Source organism: Sceloporus occidentalis, unplaced genomic scaffold, assembly GCF_023333645.1.
Source record: "Sceloporus occidentalis isolate IW3139 unplaced genomic scaffold, rSceOcc1.0.p SCAF_5, whole genome shotgun sequence".
In the NCBI taxonomy this organism is placed as follows: Eukaryota; Metazoa; Chordata; class Lepidosauria; order Squamata; family Phrynosomatidae; genus Sceloporus; species Sceloporus occidentalis.
Genome location: NW_028316985.1, coordinates 146,317,157 through 146,329,637, shown reverse-complemented (window position 1 = coordinate 146,329,637; position 12,481 = coordinate 146,317,157). Strand labels below are relative to the sequence as shown.

The 12,481-nt window shown below is 44.0% G+C and overlaps 1 protein-coding gene across 4 annotated transcripts in view; it reads right to left on the bottom strand.

Moving 5' to 3' along the window:
* Window positions 1-1,706, bottom strand: part of MGAT4D (MGAT4 family member D) — a 59,297-nt gene extending 57,591 nt beyond the window's left edge. For all 4 annotated transcript variants that reach the window (XM_089525762.1, XM_089525764.1, XM_089525765.1 and 1 more), the window contains exon 1: window positions 1,549-1,706. In XM_089525762.1, the coding sequence (XP_089381888.1) occupies window positions 1,549-1,645 (97 nt within the window). In that variant the 5' untranslated portion in view covers window positions 1,646-1,706. The remainder of the gene's footprint in view (window positions 1-1,548) is intronic.
* Between the last annotated feature and the right edge of the window lie 10,775 nt (window positions 1,707-12,481).

Here is a 12,481-nt window from a genome sequence, read left to right as displayed (position 1 = left end):
TGATTCCATGATTCTTAGTCATGCTCAAAATGGGTCTGGTCACTCTGACCCAACACAAACTCTCAAAAGGCAGAAAAGGTGTCCGGTGGCTTGCTCAAGAAGAGACCAAAGGAAGTGCCTCAGGTGCAGAAGAATCATCCTGGTGTGACCAGCAAAGCATGCCAGCTAACTAAGGCTGGAGCCACATTGCAGAAGTAATCCAGTCTGATGCCACTTTATCTACCAAGGTTCCATGGCGTGTCACACTGGATTGTTTCTGCCATGAGAATTCAGCCTAACTGGGGCTGGAAGGGGGCTCAGGAGCCACAGAAAGACAGGAGGTGGCAGTTGGCCAGAAGTGGGAGCCTAACTGTCATGTCCCACATTGAGAGTCCTGCCACAGAGCACTGAGACTCAGGGTTCGGATCCCCACTTGGCCATGGAAACCCACTGGGATGACCATAGGCAAGTCACACTCTCTCAGCCTCAGAGGATGGCCAATGGCAAAGCCTCCTCCAAAGCAACTTGACCTGAAAAACCCCATACACAAATAGGATCACCATGAGTCAGAAACAACTTGAAAGCATACCACAATGAGGGGACGATGACGCAGGTTGAAGAGAGGTCCTCCTTTTCCAGGACCTGTCCTCCATTTCAGTCTTTTGTCCAGGAGGAATGTCAAAACATCTTCCATTCTGGGCATGACTCAGAAGCTTGAACTGATATTTCTATGAGTGTTTTTAGGTCATGCCTTATTTATTATTTTCCTGTCCATGTTTTGTTGCTGGTTATTCCTGGGATAAGCCATCATTGATCGCGATGTGTGTGAAAATCTTCACCACGATTGTGAAAACATGGCTGGATAATGTCTGTTTAAACCCCCAATTTTCTCCACATGTGATAAAGCCCTTAAAGGTGCTACAAGATGGCTCTGCTCACAAAACTACAGTTCTCAGGATGCCCTAGCATTGAGCCAGGGCAGTTGAAGCGGTCTCAAACTGGGTTAATTTCTGCAGTGTGCTCTGGACCCTGGAAAAATAATCCAGTTTGAGACCTCTTTTAACTTCCCAATGCTAGTCAATGCAAGGAACTGTAGTTTTGCGACTGCGAGGCATTTAGTCCTTCTCTCTCTCTCTCTCTCTCTCTCAAACTACAATTCCCAGGACCCCCTAGCACCCAGCCATAAGGGCAGCTAAAGCGGTCTCCAATCTAGTTTGGGACTTAAATGATCATCGTGAGTGAGTGCAGCCTCATGAGGCGTTTAGTCCTCCTCTCTTTGATGCCACAATACAAACTACAATTCCCAGGACCTCTTAAAGCGGTCTCGAAAACTGGGTCCATTTCTGCGGTGCGTTTCGGGGCCTCGTGGGTCGGGGAAAAAGAAGGCACACAAGGAGGGCGAGGGGAGGAGACCCGTCTCCCCTCCGATGAGGCGCCTTGGGTGGGACGAGGCAGTTGGGCTCCAAGGCGCGAGCGAGGAGCCCAGAGAGCCCTCGAGGAGAGACCCTCGACGCCAGCGGCGCCTTCCTTGCCCAGCTCCCGCTCTCGGCTCTGCCTCCTCCTCCTCACCTTCCTTCCCGCTCTTCCAGGCGGTGTACAAAGCCACCAAAACGGCGCCGAGGTAAACGGCGGTGAGGGCGCTGCTGCAGCCCAGCCTCCGCCTCATCGCCCAGCCTCGGCTCCTTCGGCGCCCTCTTCCCTCCCGCTCCGTCCTCCACAAGCGGCGGTTTGTGACCAGCTCCCGCCGTTGGCCATCCTCCTCCGAGGCTCATCCTCCTCCTCCTCCTCCGAGGAGCCACTCCTCTCTCTCTCTCTCTCTCTCTCTCTCTCTCTCTCTCTCGGCGCCGAGGGACTGCTCTGGAGCCCGCTTTCCTCATGGACATGTTGCTCTTCTGGCTGTTGTTGTTGTTGTTGTTGTTGTTGTACCTCAGACCCAACTACAATGGCTTTCCACAGAGAGAGAGAGAGAGAGAGAGAGAGAGAGAGGCGGCTGTTTTCAATTATGAGGGATAGAGACGTGTATAGACATCCACATAAACACCTATATACACCTATATAAATACCTACAAAATGTATATATATTACGTGGGTGTAAAATGTCTCCTTCAAATGCAACCTGTGAAATGTGTATAGGCGTCTTTAGTTTGTAAGCCTGAAGGCGGCAGGGAAAGAAATGCCTGGTGAACGCTTTGTAAGCCTTACATAAATAAATAAATAAATCATTATTATTACTCAACATTGACATTTTACTTTTATCTTTTGCTATTTTAAGAGAAGCCTCTCTTCTCACAGAGCCTGGCCCCTCTCACCCTGAATCTCTCACGGCATTTTCAACGATAGGTAGGCAGATCTTCTTGTCGCCCCTTTGAGACTCACTGCAAGGAAGCAAGTGGCACCCTGAGCTTCCATGGGCCCTTCTGTCCCAGGAGGAAGCGGACTGAAGACGTCCAGCAAAGCCCATGCTGCCCACTGCTTGCTTTCAGTCAGTCTCAAAGGGGCGACAAGATCTCTGCGCATTGATTCCACAGCGAGATCTTTGAATCCTAGCATTTTGAACAGAAACGGGTAAATGCCACACACAGCCTGTTTCCCGTCCGAAGGAAGGTGTTTGGGGAGGAGTAGTTGTGTGCCTTCCAGTCGTTTCTGACTCATGTCAACCCTAATATGGGTTTTTTTCTGGGCAAGTTGCCACAGAGGAAGTTTTGCCCTTGCCATTTTCTGAGGCTGAGAGAGTGCAACTTGCCAAATGTCACCCAGTGGGGTTCCATGGCTAAGCCAGGATTCAAACCCTGGTGGGGTTATTCAGATGGTGAAAATAATCCAGGATGAATATTTGTTGTTCACATGCATTGCAAATGTACTTGATTCAGGATTTTTGTGGTTTTTTTTTTGGGGGGGGGGGCAAAAAACCCACTTAACCCAGAATTACGATCCAAATAGACCCAAGATTTAACCCTGCATGCTATAGCAGGATGATGTGAATAAGCCATCTTGCACATTCTGGGCTTGTTATTCATGCCATTTTTTCCATTGGAACCACATCTCTTTGCATCTGTCTACTGTTCTGTTGCTCAAATATGGTTGCCAGCCCTGCGCCTCCCTGCAAGGGTGCCTTCGACCTCTGGGAGAGACTGTCCAGGCAGCCATGCCTTTCACTGCTCCCTGGATCTGCCAGCCCAAATGAGCGGATGCTCAAGCCCCATTAAATACAAAGGCATAGTAAAATGGTGTCCCTTATATAAAATACCAAAGGCCATGGTTTCAGCGGTGTCCCTAACTCATGCTGTCACCCCGCTATTGACCTCAAGACAGGGATACTTGAATCTGTGGACATGGAAGGCTGCGATCCAGAGGCCATTCATTCTTTATGTATACTGGAAACTGCGACAGAGGAGGAAGTTCTGTAGGTATTGAGGCTAGAGAGAGGCCAAAGTATCTTCCGCAGAACCTATTCTGTAGCAGAGGCAGTTCTCAGCCCTGTGTTAAGATGTTTGACTTGCTCTGTTTAGCAGTTTACAAGGACAGTTTTATGGCCTTCTTAACAGTCATTATAAATCATGAATGATGATTATTTGTTTATGATGCCCGCGAGTGTACTTGAGTGTGAATGAGTCTGCTCTTGCTGCAGCACAGAGAGACTTTCCTAGAGTTTCTTTCCGTGTGACTTCTAGAAATATAATAATAAAATTATTATTATATTTATTTATATCCTGCCCTTCTCCCAAGGCGGCTTACAACATTAGAAAACACCGCACAGTTAAAAACATACAAAAATAGTATATTAAAATAGAATTAAATTACTGTGCTATAATAATTAAAGTTACTACAACAGTTAAAACAAATTCAATACTAAAATCCAATTTAAAAGATTAAAATGCTCACAATACAGTTAAAACAATATCACAGCACCCCTTCACAGGAAATCTGAAGGTAATGAGAAAACCCACTGTAATTAATGGTAAAGTTTGCTTATTTGATGCTTACAGCGCATATCTCAAGACGCCGATTTAGAATTAACACAAAAGTATCATTGTGATTAAATTACCTTTTAAGAATACATTGTGAAACAGTATTGGAAGGTGTGACCCAATTTTATAGAATACAGTACCATAATTACTGTGCATTTCTCTCAAGCATAGTCCAACTGAATGTAACTTTCTTTCTGAACTATTAAAGGTAGGTGTGCTTTTCTTTCTTTCCAATTTAATAACATGCTTAGGGCTGAAAACAAGATTAATATTTGACCAAAGAGAAGGTATCTTCGGATAAATCGGTTACATGCTGTGTCTCCTTTTCCTGCAGTTGATTGAATGCTAGGCAACATCTTTGTGTAGATAAATAATTTGCTGATCCATGAAAAACCATACTGGATTTAGAAACTGGATTATTTGAAAATGGAAGAACAGCTTATTTGAAAAGGAAGGAACTTTCACTGTCTATATTAAATTGCCAAGATCACAAGAGGCATGTCAATTATCCTTCCTCCTTTAGAAAATATGGTCAAAGGTCAAGCAAGAAGGATTGATGAGTATAAATGGAGTTCTTAAAGACACCAACACCAGCAGATATTGATTCAGTCTGGACAATTAGTAGGCTTTAGATAATTACTATTTCTGTGTACTGGTTTTGATATTAAGGGGAAAGCTATCATCTTATGCAAATTTACTTGGAAGTAAGCATCTCTGAAAAAAGTGATAGTTCTAAAAAATATCCCAACCAGATACAGAAGAAGGCTGCACATAACAGTATCTCCGCAGTTCTTTTTGTAGCAGATGCATGAAAATGTGAACAAAATGGCCATGTTGAAAGTTTCACAGCAGACAAAACCAAAGTTAATAGCCAGAACATACATAGATGTTGGTACATCTAAACCCATAGGAATTAATGACATAGACACACTAACTTCACCAGGATGGAGGTGATTATTGGCTTGGTGAGGTAACATTTGCATAGAGAAGAGGGGTGTATCTTATTGAGCCAGAAAGAGAGTTCATAGAATCAAAGAATCATAGAGCTGGAAGGGCCATCCAGTCCGTCCAACCCCTGCCATTCTGTTATTTGTTGTGCATATAATAACTTATTTTTGGTTTACAAATATTTAAATTTCATACCACAAATAATAACTTCCAAAATATTTCCCCCAACAATAGTGAAATGTAGTTACAGTGGGACCTTGTTATCCGCTGGGGTTTGGTATACCCCCCTTGGATAATAAAACCAGTGGATGCTCAAGTCCCATTAAATACAATGACATAGTAAAATGGTGTCCTTTATATAAAATGAAAAATAAAGGTTTGCTAATTGGAATTTATACTTTTGGGGAATATTCTCAAGCCATGGATGCTTGAATCCATGGATAAAAAATCCACGGATAAGGAGGGCGGAGTGTGTCTTGTTTTGCATGAGAATAGTCACTTTCTGCTAGGGCAAAGCCATCACTGAATACATATTACTCATTCATTGTACCTTTCTTCAACATCTTTCAAATATTTCAAACATTGTGAATACTGTAGTTCAAGGAGGACATCTGGCTCTCCGGATGTTGTTAGAATGAAGCTCCCGTTAGTCCAAGTCAGCATAGCTAAAACTAAGGGACCATGGGAGATGCTTCCAATAGGTTCTGGAAGGCCACAAGTTGCCCATCTCTAATTTCCATTGTGTTTTCCCTATACAGATTTACTTTTTGGTTCCCTGACAGCAGATATATTGTTCCCTGACATTTTAACTGATATCTTCCATCCCATCAATTCCATCACAGGATCTCAGTGAATGACAGGAGAAAGACAATCAAGCTGATTGCTCTTACCCTGTTACGAAGGTACGGTTCTTATCAATCTCTTTCTCTGCTTTCCTTTAGAACTTAAATATCACAAAGATTATTGAGTTTAGTATGGAGGAATTAACTAGAAGTCAGAGCATTGTACATAACTCCAAAATTGAATTTAAACACACACACACATATGAAAGGCACACCAGGTAGGGCACAGGGCAGGGATAAGGATGAAGGCAGAAGAGCAGGCAAGAAGCATTTAAGATGTATATATTTTACATTGTAAAACAGTATTTCAATGTGAAATGTGAGTAGCAGGAGCAGACTTAAATTACAGCAGTCAACAGTAAATACAATATGGCTGTTTTATTATTAACTATAGTTCTTTGAAAGCATCCAGGGATATCCGTGTTGGCCATTTAGCAAATCCAGTCAAAAATTCACCAAACAGTGATACCTTTCATTTTTTGGGGGTTTTTCAGGCTATGTGGCCATGTTCTAGAAGAGTTGGCCACATAGCCCGAAAAACCCACAAAAAACTATGGATGCCGGCCATGAAAGCCTTTGACTTCACAGTGATATTGGCCAACCAAAATGCATAATATGCACACTGCAAGCTTTCAAAGCTTCACTGGCTTCTTCATCAGGCAAGGTGTTACAAACCAAACAGGAGAAAAAAAATTGAAGATGTTAGTCATAGCCCTGCATTTTGCTGTTTCACTTCTTAGTTAAGATGGTATGGAGGGGCATATCTTGCAGGCTGGCACCTCCTCCTTCTGGCCATGTGGCAACTGGGAGATTTTCAATGTCCAGGAAATTAACCATTGAAAATCTCCTATAGTTGTGAAGTCGAAGGCTTTCATGGCCGGCATCCATAGTTTTTTGTGGGTTTTTCGGGCTATGTGGCCATGTTTTAGCAGAGTTTCTTCCTGACATTTCACCAGCATCTGTGGCTGGCATCTTCAGATCTTCTCAGCCTTCTTTCTTCATTGCCTAGCTCTAGAGCTTTCCAAATGTTAATATATCATTGACATTATTAATGTGCGCATTTTTTCTAGACATCACAAGTGAGAAATAACCTCCAAGTGAAGGAAGCTAAATACAGTTTTGCACTAGTAAAGATGACAGTTTTAGCCTATGAGGTTGCAAATATATGCTTGAAAGCTGTTGACAGATAAGACTTTTCCCCTTTCTTGCTGATCCTGCTCTCAGGTCATCCTGACACATATTCAGCTCCCTGCTTGCTGCAGTTCCATACCTTTATGCCCTATTTCAGCCTGGATGAAATCCAGGGCAAATGGAAACCAACTGGCTTCAAGTAAAAAAACTTAGTAGTACTGTACAATGTTCTAGCCAGCAATGTTGTATCAGAGAGCAAGTAATCAGGAAATGGTGATTAAAAGGCAGAGCTAAGGCATCCCAGGGTTCAGATTACAAAGAATCCAACCAGAAAACATGTAATAGAGACAATGGCAATCCAGAGGTGAGACCAAACACGGTTTCATTTTCAGGGACAAACAAAAATTCATTGGAGCAGAATTTTAAAAAAGGGCTGGAAAGAAGTAACACTCTTGGTAGTAAATAATGTCTCCAGCATCCTTGTTCTTAAGAACTAAAGCTTAAATAGTTCCCAGAGCCCCCAATTTGGATTCAGCTCCAGGCACTTTGCCAAGAGAGATGATAGTCATTATCACATAACTGAAATTGGAAGTATAATCCAGTGTCATCCCGAATGCAATCATGCTTATTCATGTTATTGCGTGAAAGGTTATCAGACGCATTCACTGACATTCTGTTACCAAGTTTGGATTTAATAAAATTTTGGGTACATGCGGTCTGTGCTATGACCCCTGACTGACCACATAGAAGACCCGCCATTAACCTAAAAGCGGAGAGACCACGTAGACAGCTTGCCCTGCAAAGGCAGAATCCTAGAAAAAGCTAGAATTGGAGATTTTCCATAGGAAGTTTGGGAGTCGCCAAACCAGAATCGCCTCTGCTTGCCCAAGTAAGACAATAGACTTGGCTTCTCACTTAATGGGCCGGTGATCAGCTTAACAATTTAGTAATCAAGTCAGATGCCCTTCCAAATTGTGTCCAAACCTGAGTGCATTGTGTAACACATTGCTTGCTCTTGGCTTAACCAAGCCCAAGAAATCAACACTTTTGTCTAGCAAGCCCCCATAGCCTCTGGATACGTTTCTCCCTATATAAACCCTGGGTTTTTGGACCCTCTCTGAGCTTTGAGCTGAAATCAACTTAGCGGAGCAGAGCAGAGCTTTGAGCTCTGAGCTGAGCTGAACTGAGCTGAACTAACCTTGTGCTAGTTCCTGGGTGCAAACTGGTCCATGCCAGTTTGAACTTTGCTCTTAGCTCCTGCGGCCCTCTTACCCCGCTCCTGCAGCTGTGATTCACTGTCCACCTAAGGTTAATCAGGACTTCCCGGAGAAGACTTCTAAGGTAGTATTTCCTAGTGGTGCCTCTCTTTCTCAAACCTATCTCCCGAACTCACCCCTCCCCTGCTGTAGCATTGAACGTGTGTGTGTGTGTGTGTGTATGTTTCCCTTTTGCTGTATGGTTTTCTCTGTGCTGTAATAAACAATACCCTTTTAATTGGACCTAGTTGATATCAGCGTCTCTTTCTCTTGGGGCTTGCTGGCAACCTCTGGTATACACTACTGGGACACGATTCTGGCATGTGGTGTTGTTAGGGCCACCTCTTGGCTAAATTTGAGCTAATTAAAATTCCCCTAATTCAGTCCTTCCTAACAATTCCAAACGCAATCCGAACACAATCACGCATCAATCCACACTTAAGTAACTCCCAGAATTCCATAGCCTTGAGCCACAAAGAGTTAAAGTGGTGCCACACTGGGTTATTTCTCCAGTGTGGATGTAAGCCTTAGTCGCCAGCTCTGGTTCCTGCACAGCTTCCCCTCCCCTTTCCCCCTTCTCCTTTGACTCATAGTGAGAAGGCAGCGCCATTGCCTTCAATGAGATTCCCAATGGGCCAGGTTAGAAGCAGAGAGGACCCAGGCCCCCCACAACCTGGCTGCAGCAAAGCTCTCCCAAATGGGAGGGACTCCTTCTCTCCCCTATTCCCCCCATTGCTGGAGACTTAAAGGCACAGATACAGTCTCTCTCTCTCTCTCTCTCTCTCTCTCTCACACACACACACACACACACACACACACAACCATCTGGAGACCCCCACCCCACTTTTTGGGTTTTCTTGGCAGGTTTGTTCAAATGGGGTTTGCCATTGCTATTTTCTGAGGAGGCTGAGAGAGTGTGACTTGCAGCAGGCCACCCAGTGGGATTCCATCCCTGCCTTCTAGAGTCATAGTCCAATGCTCAAACCAAGTACAAGTCTCCTTTGGACTGGTTTTGAATTGGTGAATTGCCTAAATAACTTGAAATGAGGGGTAATGAATGCACAAATAAAGTGCTTTGCCTAAATAACTTAAAATAAAGAGTAATGGATGACTAAATAACATGAATTGCCTAAATAACATGAAATAAGGGGTAATGTGAACTGCATAATAATGTGAAATAAAGGGTAATGAATGAACAAATAATGTGAAACAAGGCAAAACCACAGGAACTGGAGGCAAGCCCCACCAGAAGTGAAAAAAGGTCACAATCCGATTCTGCCCTCACTGCGCATGTGCAGGGATACTAATTCGAACTCTAGACTACGAAGGGTACGTACTCATATGATAACTTCTTTTGCATATGCACTACTTTGGCTTTGGGGTGGGCGCTGTGTTCTTCTGTGCATTTCATTCATATAATAGTGTTCATTTTCAAATTGGCCCTACTTTCTTTTCCCCCGAAATTGGGAGACATTCCTCCCATATGATATCGTCTCTTGCCTTGTGAGACCTTTGTTCATGAGAAAGGTTTTCTTTGCAGACGGGCGCTCTGCTGAATAGCCAGCCACATGCCTTTTCCAGGTCTATCCAGGTGATGGCAATGTCTCATCCCTCTTGCAAAGATGATCCTGCCACCCCTTCTCCCAAGGGCCCAGGATCCTCAGTGTGGTTTGCTTTTCAACGCTATCTATCCCAGGAGACTCTGAAGCCTCCTTTAAACCTTTCCTTAGCAGAGGCATAATACCTTATAGCATGTTCTCTTCCTCTCTTTAAGAGCAGTTTCAGTAGTGCTTCCTTGTTCAAGGCCTTCACTCAGCAGTTAAAAAGGAATGAATTGGGGTCCCCTGTAAATAGAAGCAGCAGATAGCGCTTCCTAAATTCTGAAAAATGAATATCTGAGGCTTGTTTGTAGCTTCCAATTGTGATACAAGACTTTTCTCTTCCCTCCCTCTCTTTTTTTTCTCAGTGGTCTTTCACAATCCTCCACCATGCCAAGGGATTTTGTAGCACCTCTGGCCCAGTCCAGACAGGCGCGATAGGGCGCCCTCGTCATGTGCATGGGCAGCACTTCTAGATGCCCCGCATGTGACAGGGATGTCAAAATGGTGGGGCCCTGTACAGATGGGTGCTGCCATCATTACGTGATGGACACTTAGCGTCCACACATTGCGGCATCATTGTGACGTCACGAGTGCGCCATTGGCACCGCAAGAAGAACCTGCTTTTTGCGGGTTCTTTTTGGTCTGCGGGGAAGTGCTGCGGTCTGGAGGCTGTGGCTTCCCAGCAGACCAAAGGTGGGCACCGGGAGACCATCCTTTTTGGATGGTCTGTCCCGTGCCTCTGAGATTGAGAGAAAGAAGTTGGTAGCATATGCTTTTGTAGAATTAAGTCTACTTCATCAGATGCATGGAGTGAAAAGCCTAGGAACAGATCTTTATAGCCATGAATGAGCTGATTGTATGTGTGAATAGCAATTGAAAAGTAAAACGTGGGGCTATGGTGATGAAGTGACAAGTTCATTTTTAACTATGGTTGTTTGGGGGACAAAGGTAGGAAGAAAGATGTTGCCTAAAGCCGAAGTGTGAGTAGATAGCCACATGCCTGGCGGAGGGGTTATTGGAAAGTGTGATGATAGCTGGGAACCACAAGGGAGATGTGATAAACTAGCCGAGAAAGCCCTCTTGAATCTGGGGTGTTAGAGTTGTGTGTTGTGTGCAAGGAAACCATTTTCTCTGTTCAACTCACTGTCAATGGACCTGAGTTAGGAGCTATATTCCAGTTTTGCTTATTTTCTCTCCAATCTTCCTTTGTCCGTTGTTGTTGTTGTTGTTGTAGAAGCAGTGTTGTTCTAAGAACTGAGATGGAATGGTGAAGAAGACTAAAGTGTTCTGCAGCTGGATTTTGTGTATTTCAATTCCTGATGTCTGATTTATATCCATTTATGTTCTGGTAGAGATTTGCCTGTTTGCCCAATGCAAAGCGTTGAAGGGCATTTGTTGACAGAGGATGGCATATATCACATTATTAGAGGATCAGCAAGTGAAAGGACCTCTAATATTGTGGGTGATGGGATAAGTTCCCGTGATGACATTCTTCATTTCCCCATCTTTTTCATCCCTCTGCTCATTTGCTCCCTTTAAAGTGCTTGAAGAATTCAATCTCCCTGAAGAGGAAAGCAGCAGTTACACTGCCTAGCAAAGACAAACCTTTTCTGTAGAAAAGATACATCTGCCAAGTCCACTTCCAGCTTTACTGCACCTGGTTGGTTCAAGATAGTATTTCAGGCGAGACACAGAATTTAATTAAAATTAATTAATACGTCTAATAACCCAAGTAAACCTGAAAGTGAGACCACCAGGATCCCCTTACTATCCATGCTGTCTTAAGATACGGCAGAGGCCACAGGCGTATTTTCTTTTTGGTCATCAATAAAAACAGGCCGATGTAGTGTTACACTTTTTAAAAAATACATAATTAATATATGAGGGGAGGGAGGTTTAAAAAAGATGACAAATAACCAGGGCTGCATCCGAACTGGAGAAATAACCCGGTTTGGCACCACTTTAACTCTTTTCTGGCTCAAGGCTATGGAATTCTGGGAGTTGGAGTTTGTTGTGGGGCCCACAGCAGATATATTTGATATATCTATCTCAAATAGCTATAAATGCTCCAAAGGAAGGACATTTTAGAATCCCTTCCTGGACAGAAAGGCTGAAATACAGGGCATGTCCAGGAAAAGGAGGAGGTGCTGCAAATAACCCTCCCTAAACATTTGGACAGAAGGTCCAGGAGGGATTCCAAAACGTCCTCCATTTGGAGCACAAATTTATTTGCACGTGGCTGTTTTTGTAGCTCTTCTTTCATAACGTCCAGCATTTTTAATATTTTAGGTGTTACTTTGGAATATTATTCATGTTATGTATTTACGGTATTTATGCCCCGCCCTTCAGCCCTAAAGGCTCGTGGAGAGCGGCTTACAATGATTGTTATTGTTAATTAGATGCTTACAGTCTAAAAAATGTCCTGGAAAAGGAGGACGCCTGGCCACCGTGCAGCAAGTAACCCTCCCTAAACTGCAAATCCCAGGATGCCATAGAGATAGGGTGAACCCACGGCAGTTAAAAGGGGAACCATAGCGCTCCTAGCGGCGAATTGTGGAAGAGCCTTATTAGCAGCCCCTGTTACGTTGGCTCCCCCTACGTTGCCTCAGAAACAGTGGCTCCCAAACTTTGCTCCTCTAGGGGTCTTTTGGACTTCAACTCCCACAATCCCTCACTGTTGGCCAAGCTGGCTGAGGCTTCTGGGAGTTGGAGTCCAAACAAAACACCTGGCGGACCAAAGCGTGGGAATCCCTTGG